Below are 15,037 nucleotides of genomic sequence, written 5' to 3'. Positions count from 1 at the left end.
TCCATCTCGTCCTGTGTCTTACCTGTCTTAAACCTGCTAGTCACTCCACCCCATTTTTCCTTGGCTCTCACCCCTACTTTGGCCTTTCCTTGTTTAAAAATCTTTTCCCTATAATTAACTAATTCATTTTGATACTGTCCTTTACCCTTAAGTCTCTTCCTCCTTATCCTTCTACTAGTCCCTTTTTTAACCCCAACTCAAGATTACTCCCATCATAAACCTTCTCTCACAAATACTTGTTGCTGAACAATGACAAAATCATAGAACTGTGCTGAATGGGTCCACTATAAACGTGTTATCCAGGCTCAACTGAACCCTTGCCATACCCACTGGTCCTCTTACTCTTTCCTAGTTGACTGCATCCTACTCCTCATATAGTCTGTCCAAACTTTCTCTTCTCTCCTTAAACTACCTACATAATCCTCCCCAAAGAAAAACAAAAACAAAAAAGATCCCTCTCCTCAACATAGGTTTTTGACAAATACTTAACCAAAAAAATGAAATACATCTGTTGTAGGCTTTTATCTCACCCCAATGCTGAACTCCAGATCACCTCAATATCTTTTTCTGTTCTCTTCTTTTCTAATTCCATCTTAAAGGAAATAGTCTTTTTTTTCCCCTAGCAAATGCCAACCCCTCTATTTCTACCTTTGGATTCCATCCCCTTCCTCTTCTAGGAGTTTGCCCCTTCTGTCATTCCTTTTTGTCTTCCTAATCTTCAATTTCTTCTTATCCATCTCCTCAAACTATCATCCTTTATCTCTCCTTTTTATAGTCAAACTTCTATTTTAAAAAAAACCAAACACCTGTTCTATATTTATTGTCTCCATTTTCTTAACTTATACCTCTCAACTTGTAATCTAGCTTCTGACCTCATCACTCAGTGGAAACTTTTCCCTTGAAGTTACCAATCATCTTTTAATTGCCTAATCTAATGGCTTTCAGTTCTTGTCCTTCTTAACCTCTCTTCATCATCAAACTACCCACATTTACTTCTCTGTGGATTTTATGACAATGCCCTGTCCTGGTTCTCCTGTCTGTTTGATTGCTTGTTCTCAGTCTCTTTGATGAATCATTATTTTATCTTTGTCCTATAGTCTGTGCTTCTCTGTACCCCAGGGCACTTTCCTGGGCCCCTTTCTCTCTCCATACTCACTCTCTTCTTAATCTCATCAGCTCTCATGGGTTCAGTTATAACCTCTATGTAGATAACTCCCATATCTACATATACAACCCCACTATCTCTTCTGAACTTTGCTCCTGTACCAACTTTTTTTTGATATCTCCAGCTAGATATCCCAAAGGCGTCTCCAACTGCCTGTCTAAAACAGAACTTTTCCCATGCACCCTTCACTCTTCCTAGCTTCTCTATGTCTATTGACAATGCTATTGTGTTTCAATCACCCAGGTTCAAAACCTGAGACTTATTGTTACCTATTTACTTTACCTCACAGCCACAGTGTTGCCATTTCTTGTAGATTCTATATCCATAAACCATCCTATTCTTTCTCATTTCTCTCCATGTATGAAGCTACCAATCTAGTTCAGATCCCTCTCCCTTGAACTACTGGAATAATCTTTTAATTGGTCTCCCAGCCTTCAGTCCCTCCCCTTTCCAATCTACTCTCTGCTACCAAAGTGATATTCCTAAAGCACAAGTCTGTTCATATCATTATCCTGTTCAAGAAACTCTTAATGGCTCCAACATCCTTCTAAGATAAAAAAAATTCCATTATTTAACTTTGAAAGTCTTTCATAGCATGGCTTCAGCTTCTCAGACTTATTGCCCATTACTCTCTTTCATACATTCCTGTCTTCTAGCCAATTTAACCTACTTGGTGTCCTTTATACACAGCCTGTACCTGTCTCCATGCCTTTGCAAAGACAGTTCTGTATGTCAAGAATGAACTCCTTTCTCAACTTTACCTTGTTGAATTTCTAGCTTCCTTCAAAACTCAACTCAGATTCCACTTCTTTAAGAAGTTAGTCCTGATTACCCCCTGCCCCAAGTTGCTAGCGTCCTCCCCCAGAAATCACTTTGTATGTATTTTTATTGTTCTGTGTCTATAAGTTTCTCCCTGCCCACTGAATGTAAGCTCTTTGAAAACAGAAATTCTTTTGTTTTTGTCTTTATATTTCCAGTGCATAACATAGTATCTACCACATAGTAGGCACTTAATAAATGCTTGTCAATGAATGAATGAAAGGTATATTGTATATCTTTTCTGTGTATCTTAAGAGAGCTCAAGTAAATTTTTAGGCATTCTGAGACACGTGCAAAACCTCAGCTGAACTTCAGTAAACCCAGTTTATGTCTGCTCTCCTTCTCAGATGTTAAGTGGACACATCTGTTTTCTTCCTGCTGAACTCCACAACCCCTCAAGTAAACATGTAAATTAGGCCTGTGTTTCTTGTTTTTTTCTGGTATACAGGTGGATATAGAGTATATCCTATCTGTGTATGGTAAAACTAAACAGTTCAAGTGGAAACTGACTGTGGTTGCCAAATAAATTGAAAGTGGATGTGTTGTGTATCCATTTTTGAAGAAACTCCAATTGGTACCACTTATGTTCCTTGACCTGAATCGCTCACGGAGGAAATGCACTGTTCTCCCTTCTAATATTCCTGATTACACTGCAGAGAGTATTCACACTGTGTCACAGGGAGGTATGATTCCATTCCTTTCCTCTCCAAGAGATACTTACAGTCACTGTAGTGGTATCTGTGTGTGTCACCTACAAGGCAGAGCAATAAGAGAGATGACAGAAGATAATGTGCCTCCTGTTAATATGGTTTGAGTGGGATGCTAGGTATTAAATTTATTAATGAATGTTTAACTAAATGCTTCTGTCATTTCCCATTGATGGTAAATAGTCCACAATCATTGGCTGTGTCAGGGAAATAACTAACTACACAGGTCAAAATCCATTCACCAAAATATTAATGAAGACACATTTCCTAGCCTTAAATGTACCACCATCCATAGAGGGAAAATAGTGTTGGGTTGTTTGTTTTTTTTTTAAATAACCAAAAATATAAGCAATGTTACTTAGACGCTACCTTTTAAAATGAACTCTAGTGCCCTTACCAAATGTGAATGTGTACCCATGTAGATCACCACTGTATTTCTCTTAATGTCACCTTCCTAAGAAATGAGTTTTAGATGAGATTTGGGGAGTGAGGTAACAGTAGGAAGTGGCTTGCTGTTTTATTACAGTAAACAGTGGGGACAACTGGGCTAATTCAGATTCCATTAAGAATCAGTTTTCCTCTTGGTAATATGTTGCTCACTGGGTTCCCCAGCAGGCTGTCATAACATGATGCATTTTTAAATAGCCATGCTGATTTGCTGGGGGGAAAAAAAGGAATGTGTTTATTCACCAAAATCCTTTCTGAATATAATATCTAAAAAGAAAAGTGAATGCTAATATCAAAAAATAAAGCTCCTTTAATACTGTAAAGCTAAGCAAATAAAAGAATTTATTCAAAACAGAACTTCTAAATCAATGGGTCAGTATTTTTGTCATTATCTCTAAGATAAAAGTTCTGGACAGATAGAACTTTGTAGTAATATTTCTAGTGTGTGGTTAGTCTCACAAAGGATGTTGTCACTTCTCTTCATTATCTCTACGATAAGAGTTCTGGACAGATAGAACTTTATAGTAATATTTCTAGTGTGTGGTTGGTCTCACAAAGAATTTTGTCACTTCTCTTGGAGGTATCAAGTACCCTCCTTGCTTCACATGCCTTTTTCCGATGAAAGCCCGCAGTTATCACTGAAGACGCTGAAATGTTGGCCGCTCACGTAGTTGGTGCTTACCTAAATTTTATGTGCCTTTCTCCTTGATTGCTACTTTCTACCATAATAAAAATGGTGTGCCATTTACTACCTCTTCTGAATAAGAGCATATGTTTAGGTTGGGACTTCATTCTTCCTCATTTTTCATAAGAAAATGGTGTCTAAGTGCCAGAGCATCTTTGTTTTGTAAAGTTACCTTGTTTTCTTGAAAATGGTGAAACAAATTCCAGTAATTATAAAAGCTTACACAGGATTGTCGCCGCTTAAAATGTCTTAAGGTGGGCTGGGCATCTGCCAGCTCATCTTTCTGTTAAGTAATATCTCCTAAGTGAATCATAGGTACATATTACCCTCTGTTAAAGTGTGTTCTAATCATCTTGACTGGGAAGCTACACCTTCAGATGACTCTACATGAGGGTTTCTCCTTTGGAAAAAATTCGAATCAGAGCCCAGTCAACACTGAATCATTGGTCTCTTATAGATCTAGGCCATTTGATTCCCAATTGGGATTTAGCACATCTTATCATGAGTGATAAGATGTCAAATAGTAATGCTAAACTCAAAGGAATTAAGCATTAACTCCCTGAAAATGCCAGGCAAAGACAAGGACTGTAATGATACCAGGTACACTCCATATTTCCCAGGCATTTCCATATGACCTGAAGAAGAAACAACAGAATTATCTTTAATATCATGTTTGGATTATTTTCTCTCTACCACTTCATCTTTAATTTTGGAAAACATGTCAAATCTATCCATCAAGAATCATGGATCTTAAAGGAGCTTTCAACAGAGCACCAGTTTATTTGGACTGATGAAACTCTTGTGTTTCATTACTATTAACTCTTTGATGTGAGGCAGCCATATCTATAGGTAGTCTTCATGGTTCTTTACTTCTGGTATCTCTTCCTCTGTCCTGTAGTACTTTGACTGAGCATTCAGTCCTCAGTGAATGCCATCTATACCTGGAATGATGAATCCAGCTGAGACAACAAGAGATTTTAAATTAATGCATGGAGCAAGACCATCTTTCTCCCCAGAGAGAGAACCAGCATATTTGTGACTTGATTTGCAACATATGAGGGAACTTAAAAGATTTAATATGTTCTCTTTCCCCGAATCACGTACATCTCTACATTCCTGGTTTCCAATGGAATCATGCAACCTTGCGACAAATAACCAAGCTCTCACACAGTTGTATTTATTTGACAAAGCAGAAGTTTGAATGAGTGATGGAGAATTCTCTTGGGGAGTAAAGCAGGGAAAGAAAAACTAGTTTTCCAAGGCAAAGGAACACATGATATAAGATGATAAGCAGTAAGAAGCAATAAAGAAGACATTGGGTCCAGCTCCTTCCAAGAGGATGAAGAACCAGAAACCATTCTGGATATGACACCCAAAGCCATGTTGCAGTATCCTATTTCTAAGGCATCAGTTCATTTCTCAATAGAAAGAAGATGCAAATAGCATCCTGAGATTCATCAATTAGTGCTTCTCTTTATATTCTGGGCCTATGGCACCTGAATGGACAATGCAAAATTGAATGAAAAATACCTACCACTTCAAAAAGGAACAGCTTAGACTGACGGCCTGGGTTTCTCATATCTGTCCCAGTCCTCTGTAATGGACAGCCCCTCCTTGGGTAAAAAGTGTTTGTTTTCTTTTGAGTAGTAGGGAATTTGGGACATAATTTTGGAAGTGATTTTTTTTTTAACCTGCCTATATCTGATTTATAGTTTTCAACCCTGAAAGTCTATAATCACTGGTCTCTCTTTAGCCCATAATAACCTGGTACCTGAAGAGGTGATACATTTGTTTCTTTTACTGAAACACCTCTAGTATCATGGGATGGTGTTGTGAACCTTATTATGCTTAAGAAACCTGCTTTTGAACCACTTGTTATCTAAGGTCAAATCTCTCACACAGAAGATTTTATTCTAGTGACACTTTGAATCCTACACATTGTAGTTTTCTTATTGTTATCAGTGTTCTTGTTTTGAGTAAGATGTAGGGGGTGTCAGCAGGGGCTATTTTGTTCTGGGGCTGGGGGTTTTTTTCCCCCATTTGGGTTTTGAAGTAGACCTAAAGCTTTTTTGTCCCTGTACGAAGAGCAATCTTGCATGCTGTTCATCTTCCAAAGGAAAGAAAATTACTTGCCTTTTCATTTTAGAGTAATATCTTCCCTTCCATTACCCCCCACTACTCCTTTTCCTCTTTCCTGTCTTTCTGCTGTGACTGTTAACTTCTCTACCTTTTTACTCAGCATATAATTGAGGGAAGCTTTAGAGGGTTGTTTCAGATGGACTTTAAAAACTCTTGTGCTAAGGGGAGGTCTTATCTGTCATAAACGGCAAGCCTGTACCCATTATTTGGGAATCTAGGCTAAAAATCAGCCTCCAGAAAAGGACACCTAACAGGTAAGTAAGGTATTTCATTTGAATCAAGATAAAGAAAATTTAACATGAAGTTTTCTTCCTTTTCCTAGTTATTTGCAATTGTACTGTGAGAATATGAAATTTTTACCTTTCCCCCTCCCCCAGGCCTTTCTGAGCCTTAAAACTGGTTGTTTGGCTGACTGACTGGCTCTGTATGTGTTGGGAGTGTGTGTGTGTCTGTGGTCTGTGGTCTGTCAGGTTACTGATCTCTCTGAGTCCTGGGAGCCAGCCGAAAACACTAAAAGCTGTTGCCAACTCTAATGACTGCTTGCAAACACTCCCCAGGGTGGGTTTATCCTCCAATCCACAATGGCTTCAAAATACTCTGCAATTGCTTCTTCCCACTGGGCTCTGAGTATTTGCCCACATTTTGTTCTTCATCAGTACAACACTACATAATGTGAGAGCTGCCTGGACTGATAGAGAGTAGAAACTTTAGATAGGTAGGTAGACAGACAGACAGACAGATATATAGATAATAGATAGGTGGATGGATAGACAGATCTGCAAAAAAAAAAAAATTTGTTTATTTTTCCTCTTTTAAATACTCTAATATTACATTTTATTTTTTGCATTAACAGGTAATATAGAAATACTAACAAATCTCAAAATTCATGGATGACCAGTGCTTATCTTAGAATCTCCTTTAGTATTTTAAATTAGTTTTGACCTGTAGTCTGTCAGTGGAATGAAATCCAAATTACTTGCCAAGCTATTGTTATTAGCAAACATTTTTAAGTATCTGGCAAGCTCTGTGTCAAGGATAGAAAGAAATGTGGCATTCTTGCCTTTTGAGAGGCTTACCACTAAATAAGATAGAACTCATATATAAAAAGATAATACAAGAACTCATATTAAGTTGTTCCATAACTGGTGTGGAGATTAAGTACCACCATCTTACTATAGGAATTCAGAAGAGGGTGAAATTACTAATGACTTGAGTTGGGTAAGATATTGTAGAGGAAGGTGAGCTTTGATCTGGGCCTTGAAAGGAAAAATAGGAATTAGACAAATAGAGACTGGCATTGAGGGGAAAGGGGTAGAGATTATCCCAGACGGGAAATGACCTGAGCAAAAAGGCAGAGGCAGGAATATGCATATATGTTTGAACAATGAATAGAACTGTCTGGCTGTATCTAAGAATTCAAGTGGTTCATAAAATTAGAAAGGTAGAGACCAGAATGCAAAAGTCCTTAACAAGGTAAGGAATTTGGGATTTTTAGAATAGAGGGTTATATATGGAAGCAGAATATTTCAAGAAGATTAATCTGGTCTCATGTGTGGAGTCAAGTGGAGAATGAAAACTGATTCAGGTAGTTAAGAAGTTGCAGTAGTATAGGCATGAAAAGATAAGAGCCTTAACTAAGTTGATGACAGTGGAAAGATAAAGGGAAAGAATAGATGAGAAAGGAATCATAGAAAAATGATCTGTCAGATTGGGTAACTGAGTGTGGAGTGGAAAAGATAAATAAACAGGACACAAGAAAAATTTGAGCCTTGTTGAATGAGAGACAAATGCAGTGAAATGGAAAAGGCTAAAAGGGAGTCGGTTTGAGATAATGAATTCAGTTTTAGCCATGTTACACTTAAGATGGTGGCTTATCTAGGGAGAAGTATCTTCTGAAGAAAATCCATTTGGAATCACCAAATGATCTTTGTAGTATGATAAATGTCGTTAGTCAATGCATAGAGATTAGTGCACCATATAAATTTTTACCTGAAAGCTGCACAAATTAATCTACGTTAAGTCAGTACATAATTTTTGTTTGTCACCTTACAGTAATCTGGAGAATCTGTTTTTGTTGATCTATTGTACCTTGCTGTCCATTTCCTTTAAGTTTAGTTTGATTATACAGGCAGACATTTTAACCATAATTTTCTAAAAGCTGAAGACAGCCATCACTCACAAAATTTGTTTTTCATGATCTGCCTGAAGGGCATAATATTCTTTCTTAAAAACTCATTATTTGGTCATGTGTGACTTCTTTTATCAGCTTATCCCATCTCTCTTTCCCTTGTGAGGCTTTTACTGGATAGTTATATAGTCCTTCTTATGGGCATTTTGTTTTTTCTTTGTACTGTCAGAACTCTTTGGACTATATGTGATCAAATGGGGAGACTGTCTTTAAAAATCCAGCAGTGTCCTAGCTACTCTTGTCTGTTTGCTCTGATTTGAAGAGTAGACTTTATTGGGTGGTGTCAGTTTGGCTATACCAGGTATTTAAGAGTTGAAGGGCCATTGCTGTCTTTTTCATCACAGTACTTTCCTGCTCCCTTCCCCACAGGGATCCATATGGTTTTGGAGATGGTCGGGATGCAAGACGGGATCGGTCCCCAGTTCGAGGCAGCCCAAGGAGAGAACCCAGGGATGGCAGGAATGGCCGAGATGCCCGAGACTCCAGAGACATGCGGGACCCCAGGGATGCCAGAGACATGCGGGACCCCAGGGATTCTAGAGACATACGGGACCCCAGGGATTCTAGAGACATGTGGGACCCCAGGGATTCTAGAGACATGCGGGACCCAAGAGATCCCAGAGACATGCGGGACCCAAGAGATCCCAGAGACATGCGGGATCCCAGGGATATGAGGGATCCCAGAGATGCCAGAGACATGCGGGATCCACGAGATATAAGAGATCTCAGGGACCTTGGAGATCCTCGAGAGCTGAGAGATCCCAGGGATATGAGAGATCTGCGTAATATTCGGGATGCCCCACGAGACCCTATGTATGACAGATACCAAGATGTGAGGGATTCACGAGATCCTGTCTATAATAGGTATGTGGCAATTTTGTATGATACTGGTAAGATCCACTCTCTATATAAATTGTAAGAAGGGCAATATGCACATCTATTTGTATTGTAGGAACCAGGAATAAGATGAAGATAAAGATGTTTGTTCCTACATAATGTGCTTGTTGTAGCCACTATGGAAGCAGGAACTGTCCCTTGTGGTGGGCACTCAGTAAACAATTTCTTAGTAAATTAATGAGGATACATTCATTGTGGCTGAAATGAAGCATATTCATGTTTATGTATAGAAAAAGCACAGGGTGTTGATTTATATTGTGGAACATAGGTAGTTTGGAGAAAATAAGAGGAGTAACATCTATAGTGTTGCTTTTTGTTGGAGAGGACTGTGGCACAAATAATAATAGCGCTTTAAGGTTTGCCAGAAACATTACAGATAGCTCATTTGATCCTCACAACAACCTGGGATTTAGATGGTATCATTGTCCCCATTTTATGGATGAGGAAACTGAGACAGGTTAAGTGACTTGCCCAAGGTCATACAGCTAGTTCGTATCTGAGTCTAGATTTGAAGTCAGGTCTTCCCAACTCCAGGTCCACTTTGCTCTCTCTTGCACCTTCTAACTATCTCTCTTATTGGAGTCTTACTTCCCTTCTCATGGGCGTTCTGTTCTTTCTTTACTCTGTCAGAATTCTGACCTATGTATGATCAAATGGGGAGACTGCTTTTAAAAATCCAGCAGTGTCCCTACTACTCATGTTTGTTTACTTAATTCTCAGTACATATTTATTTACTTTGCAGAAGAGAAGAATCATATGACCGTTATCTGCGCATGGAAGAGTATTACAGAAGGAAGGATGACACTTATTTTGATCGTTACAGAGACCACTTTGATGGACGAGCTCCACCAGGCCCAGAAAGTCAGTCCCGTGCTAAAGGTTGAGTGCCAGTTTTCTTTAATAAAAATCATTCCTATCCTATGTTAGGTAGATGGAGTAGGATGAAAAGATGATAGCATGACAAATTTAATAACTATTTGTTGGGGACAGGGGGAAAGAGGGGAAGGATATCAGTGTGTTTCTAGGTATGTGGCACACATAGTACAAAGATGTCTGTGTCTGACCAAAAGTAACTTAGTCTATTATTTAAGACCTTTGTGAAGTTGAGAGCAGAAATGCTTTTTAAATGCTTTTTAAAAATTTGAACGTAACTGGCTCTTTAGTGGTCATTCTTCAGCTTTTCTTTGACTCTGTCCTTACAGAGCGTCTGAAACGTGAAGAGCGACGTAGAGAAGAGCTGTATCGTCAATATTTTGAGGAAATCCAAAGGCGCTTTGATGCTGAAAGACCTGTAGATTGCTCTGTGATTGTGGTCAACAAGCAGACAAAGTAAGAGACCCTTTGGAGCCTTCTCCTAAGTATGGACCAGTTATTTGAATGTTAGGAAACCATTTGTGCCATAAGGGGCATGGGCTATATAGGTGCTGGTGATGGTGTGCCATTCCTGAGCTCCCCTACACATTCCGCCACACTGCTCAAGCAGTACATCCTGTGCTCACTGAGCATCCATCACTGAGCTCAGCAGAGAACAAAGACTTCTTTGCAAAGGGCCATGACCTTGCAAAGCTGCCAGTCTTTCAGTGTTACCAAAGCAAGAAAGTTTACTGCTGTGCTGTGCTCACCTCTGTTTAACATTCTGCTCATCAAAAGGCCAAGTGTCTGCTATGGGGCTGAAAGGAAGGAGTATGGTGGGATATAGATATGGTCATTGCCATGTTATTTTTCATGAAGTGCCTAGAGAATGGCTTCTTTATAATGCCTTATAGTTTGAGATTAAACAGCCTATTCCAAATCAGTGATAAAGAGAAGGAGGTAGTAGAGACACTGAGCAGCAGGCAGACTCCATGCTGCCCTCTGAAAAGATGTTCACTTTTTAAAGCGTAGACAGCTTTCTTTTGACCAAATAAAACTATGCATGACAAGTCGTGGAAGGCAGAGTAGTAACTGAGAGACTTGAGTTTGAGTCCCTACTCTGCCTCTAGTTCTTTTGTGACAGTTTTCATTTCCCTTTTTGTAAAATAAGAATGTTCAACTAGATGGGCCTTCAAAGCCCTTTTCCACTCAAAAAAAAAACCAAAACCATATGGTTTGCATAGAGGGTAAAGTGGGAATTGAAGACAATTCAAGAACAAAGTCTTTAGATTTGTAGGCCATGAGTGTATACTAACCAAGGCCATGGTTATTTCCAGAGACTATGCTGAGTCCGTGGGGAGGAAAGTTCGAGACCTAGGCATGGTGGTAGACCTAATTTTCCTCAACACAGAGATGTCACTGTCACAGGCCCTGGAGGATGTTGGCAGGGGGGGATCTCCTTTTGCCATTGTCATCACCCAGCAGCACCAAGTTCATCGCTCCTGTACAGTCAATATCATGTTTGGTACTCCACAAGGTATGGTTACTAGTTAGAAGTTATAGGTCAGTCTTAGAAGGACTTCTTTTATCCCTCTATTCCTCATCCTGTATTCCTCCATAGACATTGGCAATCAGGATCAGAAGTAGATGGGAAAGGAACTTAGAGACAATGATAATTAATGGTTTCCAGTTCCACAATGTGGCCAACAAGACCCTGGCTTTAATGGTTTTCTAGGTGATTACATATGTATTTGGGATGAGAGCAACCATAAGTTCTCCCATCTTTTAGATGATACAGGTAAGGGGGGAAAGGATATAGCAAACAATACTACTCTTAGCCAGCTTGATAAGCTGCACCTTACTTCTATAGTGTGGACTCATTGTATCAACCCTCCATGGTATTGAGGAGTAATTCAAAGAGCCTGAAAGAGGAGTCAGGCAATCTGGACCCAGCTCTACCACTTAACTATGTAACTCTGGAAAAATCACCCCCTTCTCTGGCCTACTTTTTCCTTATCTGTAATAAGAGTTTCATTGGATCATCCCATATACCTTTGACATTTTATGTATGTTGATGTTCTTTGTTTTAAATCAGACATTTTATGGTGCACTACTCAAAGCTTTTCTCCTTCCCTACAGAACATCTTCATTTATGCCAGTAATTCACAGGAGTCTGTCCCAGCTGATTAGATATTTTATATCTTGATTGAATAGTCCTCATAATATACAGGAATATATTTAAGAGGCAGCGTGGTGTAGTGGTCAGCTAGATGGTGCAGTGGATAGACTGCCAGGCCTGGAGTCAGGAAGACCCAAGTTCAAATACTGAATCAGTAACTTACCAACTGTGTGTGGGCAACTCACTTAACTCTGTTTGCCTCAGTTTCCTCATCTATAAAATGAACTGGAGAAGGAAATGGCAAACCCCTCCAGTATCTTTGCCAAAAAAACCCCAGATGGGGACACAAAGAGTTGGACACACTTGAAGCAATTGAACAACAACATGGTATAGTGAGAAGAGCACTGAATTGGAATCCCAGCTCCAACATTAGCTGTGTGATTACTAACCCAGACGTTTAACTCTTTGGTCTCAGCCTTCCTTGATTCTACCGGTTGCTAATGACCTGCCCCCTCAGGGCAGCTAGGTGGTGCAGTGGATAGAGCACCAGTGCAGGAGTTAGACACTTGACATTCACTAGCAGTGTGACCTTGGACAAGTCACTTAACCCCAATTGCCTCATCCTGGGCCATCTCCAGTCATCCTGATGAATATCTGGTTACTGGAAACAGATGGCTCTGGAGGAGAAGTGAGGCTGATGACCTGCACAGCCCTCCCTCCCAAAACAAAGTCGAGTGCAAGTCATGTCATTATTTCTCTGATAGCATGGTCTTCTTCGGCAACGAAGGACGAACACACACCTTCCCCATCAGAACACACGTAGAATTTTGTTGTAAAACTCTCTAATGCTTGTATTATGTAATATTGTCTAGTATCTGTATTGCTATTTTCTACCAAACTGTAAGTTCCATGAGGGTAGGGACCATCTTAAACTCTGCTCCCTCACTCCCATTCCTACCCACCCACAGTGCTTTAGTATTTAATATCGTTTGCTCTTTCAGCAGTAGGTTCAGGAAAAAGAGAGTTCAGGAGCAAAAAATGTTAATTGGAATAGCAGGAAAAGACTTAGTAGGAGCTAGAGCTGGGTCTTAAGGAAAGATGGAATTTTGATAAATGGAAAGAATGAAGAGGATATTTCAAGAAGAATGAGTAAGAGCATGATGATAAGGGAGGCAGGATTTACATGTCTTTCCTCTTATGACATTGTCTGAATTTTCTCATTCTACCTTGTATGAGTTTTGTATTTGTCCTCCAGTAGATCAGAAGCCTCTTGAGAGCAGAATGTTTTTTTAGATAAATTCTGTTAGATATTTTTCCCCAATTATCAAGCACTATTTTTTCCTCCCCCCCGAAAAAAAATAAAACAAACTTCTAACAAATATGCATGATCATGCAAAGCAAATTCCCATATTTACCATGTCCAAAAATGTATGTCTCTTTGGAAGCAGGGTCTTTGTTGCATTTGTCTATCTGCAGTACTTAGTACATTGCTTCTCACATAGAAGGTGCTTAATAAAAATTTTTTTGGCTGTGAATCCCTGCCCAGCTTTCCTTAGAGGCTAAAAGAAAAAAATTAGCTATATTCATTTTTGTTGCATTGGAATAGTGCAGCCTTTCTGCCTGCCTTCTGAAGAATAGTGTAGGTCCCACAAAGCCACATTACGGGGAATGAGTGGGTTAGGTTGACATTTTAATCTTGAGTGCAGTTAGTCCTAATGGAAGAAGTCAGACATTTGACTCAACTCATGGGCTAGTGGCAGGAGGGAGCTGACGTCTGAGCAGGAAGGAAGAAAAGGTATTTCAAAGAGTATGGGGACAGAACATTCTGCTTCTACTCCCCTACAGATGCGTTGGCCCCTAGAAAGGCCTCCTACCTGCTTTCTACTTGCTTTCATTGATAGTGCAACTGTGTATCTATTTGAAATTAGTGGAGTATAGAAAAGGAAGCATTTATGTAACTTTGACTTTTTCCATTAACCCTGAGCTAAAAGATTCTGAAACCTAGTTCCTTGCAAAGTTACTTATTCTCAACCAAAGTTATCATTCACCATGTCCTGGTCTCTCTTTGCTATTTGTCTATCCCATCACTATAATGATTTTCTTGTTGGTTTAGGGTCAGGAAAGACAAGGTGGATACCAGCCCTGAAACTACTCAGAACTGTCATTAGGAGGAAATAGCTCAAGTGCGTGTGTCGTTCTTTCTCGCAGAGCATCGTAATATGCCCCAAGCAGATGCCATGGTGCTGGTAGCAAGGAACTACGAACGCTACAAGACTGAATCTCGGGAGAAGGAACGAGAGGAAATTGCCAGGCAGGCAGCCAAGATGGCAGATGAGGCAATTATGCAGGAAAGGGAGCGAGCAGCAGCAACCCCCATGGAGGAAGGGGTACGAGGAGGCCACCCACCTGCCATCCAGAGCCTCCTCAATCTACTGGCTGATAACAGGTACCTCACCGCTGAAGAAACAGACAAGATCATTACCTATTTACGTGAGCGGAAGGAACGGCTTATAAGGAGCAGCACAGACCTTCTGCCAGGTGAGCTGTGCAGCAGGGCCAAGGTGACATTCTGATTCTGCATTGCTAATCTCCAGACTCAGATGGGAAGGGTGGCACTGACCCATATTCTGGGGGGAATGGGTCATTCTGTATAGTTAAGCAAAACAAAACACATTGGCTATGTCTGAAAATGTGTGCCTCATTTCACACCTCTGATCCACTGTCTTTGCCAAGAAGTAGAGACATACTTCACCATTGTTTTTCTGATGTCATGATTGGTCACCACATTGATCAGAGATCTAAAGTCTTTTAAGGTTGTTTTCCTTTATATTACTGTGGTTTTAGTGTCAGTGGTTCTCCTGCCAACCCTGCTCTCCTTACCCTCCTTACTACATATATTCCTGATTGAAAAGAAGTTTGCTTTGGTATATAAATACCAATTCTGATCCTTCAGTTAATGTTTTGAAAGAGACAATGTGGTGTAGTGGAAAGAATACTGGATTTGGAATCTCATTTTTCT

The 15,037-nt window shown here is 39.8% G+C and overlaps 1 protein-coding gene across 9 annotated transcripts in view; it reads left to right on the top strand.

The window, feature by feature from the left end:
- Positions 1–15,037, top strand: part of NCOA5 (nuclear receptor coactivator 5) — a 29,281-nt gene that overhangs the window by 11,846 nt on the left and 2,398 nt on the right. For 5 of the 9 annotated variants that reach the window (XM_072632371.1, XM_072632374.1, XM_072632375.1 and 2 more), the window contains 5 exons: positions 8,520–9,014; positions 9,790–9,926; positions 10,250–10,376; positions 11,237–11,436; positions 14,227–14,556. In XM_072632371.1, the coding sequence (XP_072488472.1) occupies positions 8,520–9,014; positions 9,790–9,926; positions 10,250–10,376; positions 11,237–11,436; positions 14,227–14,556 (1,289 nt within the window). The remainder of the gene's footprint in view (positions 1–8,519; positions 9,015–9,789; positions 9,927–10,249; positions 10,377–11,236; positions 11,437–14,226; positions 14,557–15,037) is intronic. The other 4 variants (XM_072632372.1, XM_072632376.1, XM_072632373.1 and 1 more) reach the window with 3 other exon arrangements.

This window comes from Notamacropus eugenii, chromosome 1 (genome assembly GCF_028372415.1).
Source record: "Notamacropus eugenii isolate mMacEug1 chromosome 1, mMacEug1.pri_v2, whole genome shotgun sequence".
NCBI lineage: Eukaryota > Metazoa > Chordata > Mammalia > Diprotodontia > Macropodidae > Notamacropus > Notamacropus eugenii.
The sequence above is the reverse complement of the archived record's forward strand: the minus strand, read 5'-3'. Positions and strand labels throughout refer to the sequence as shown.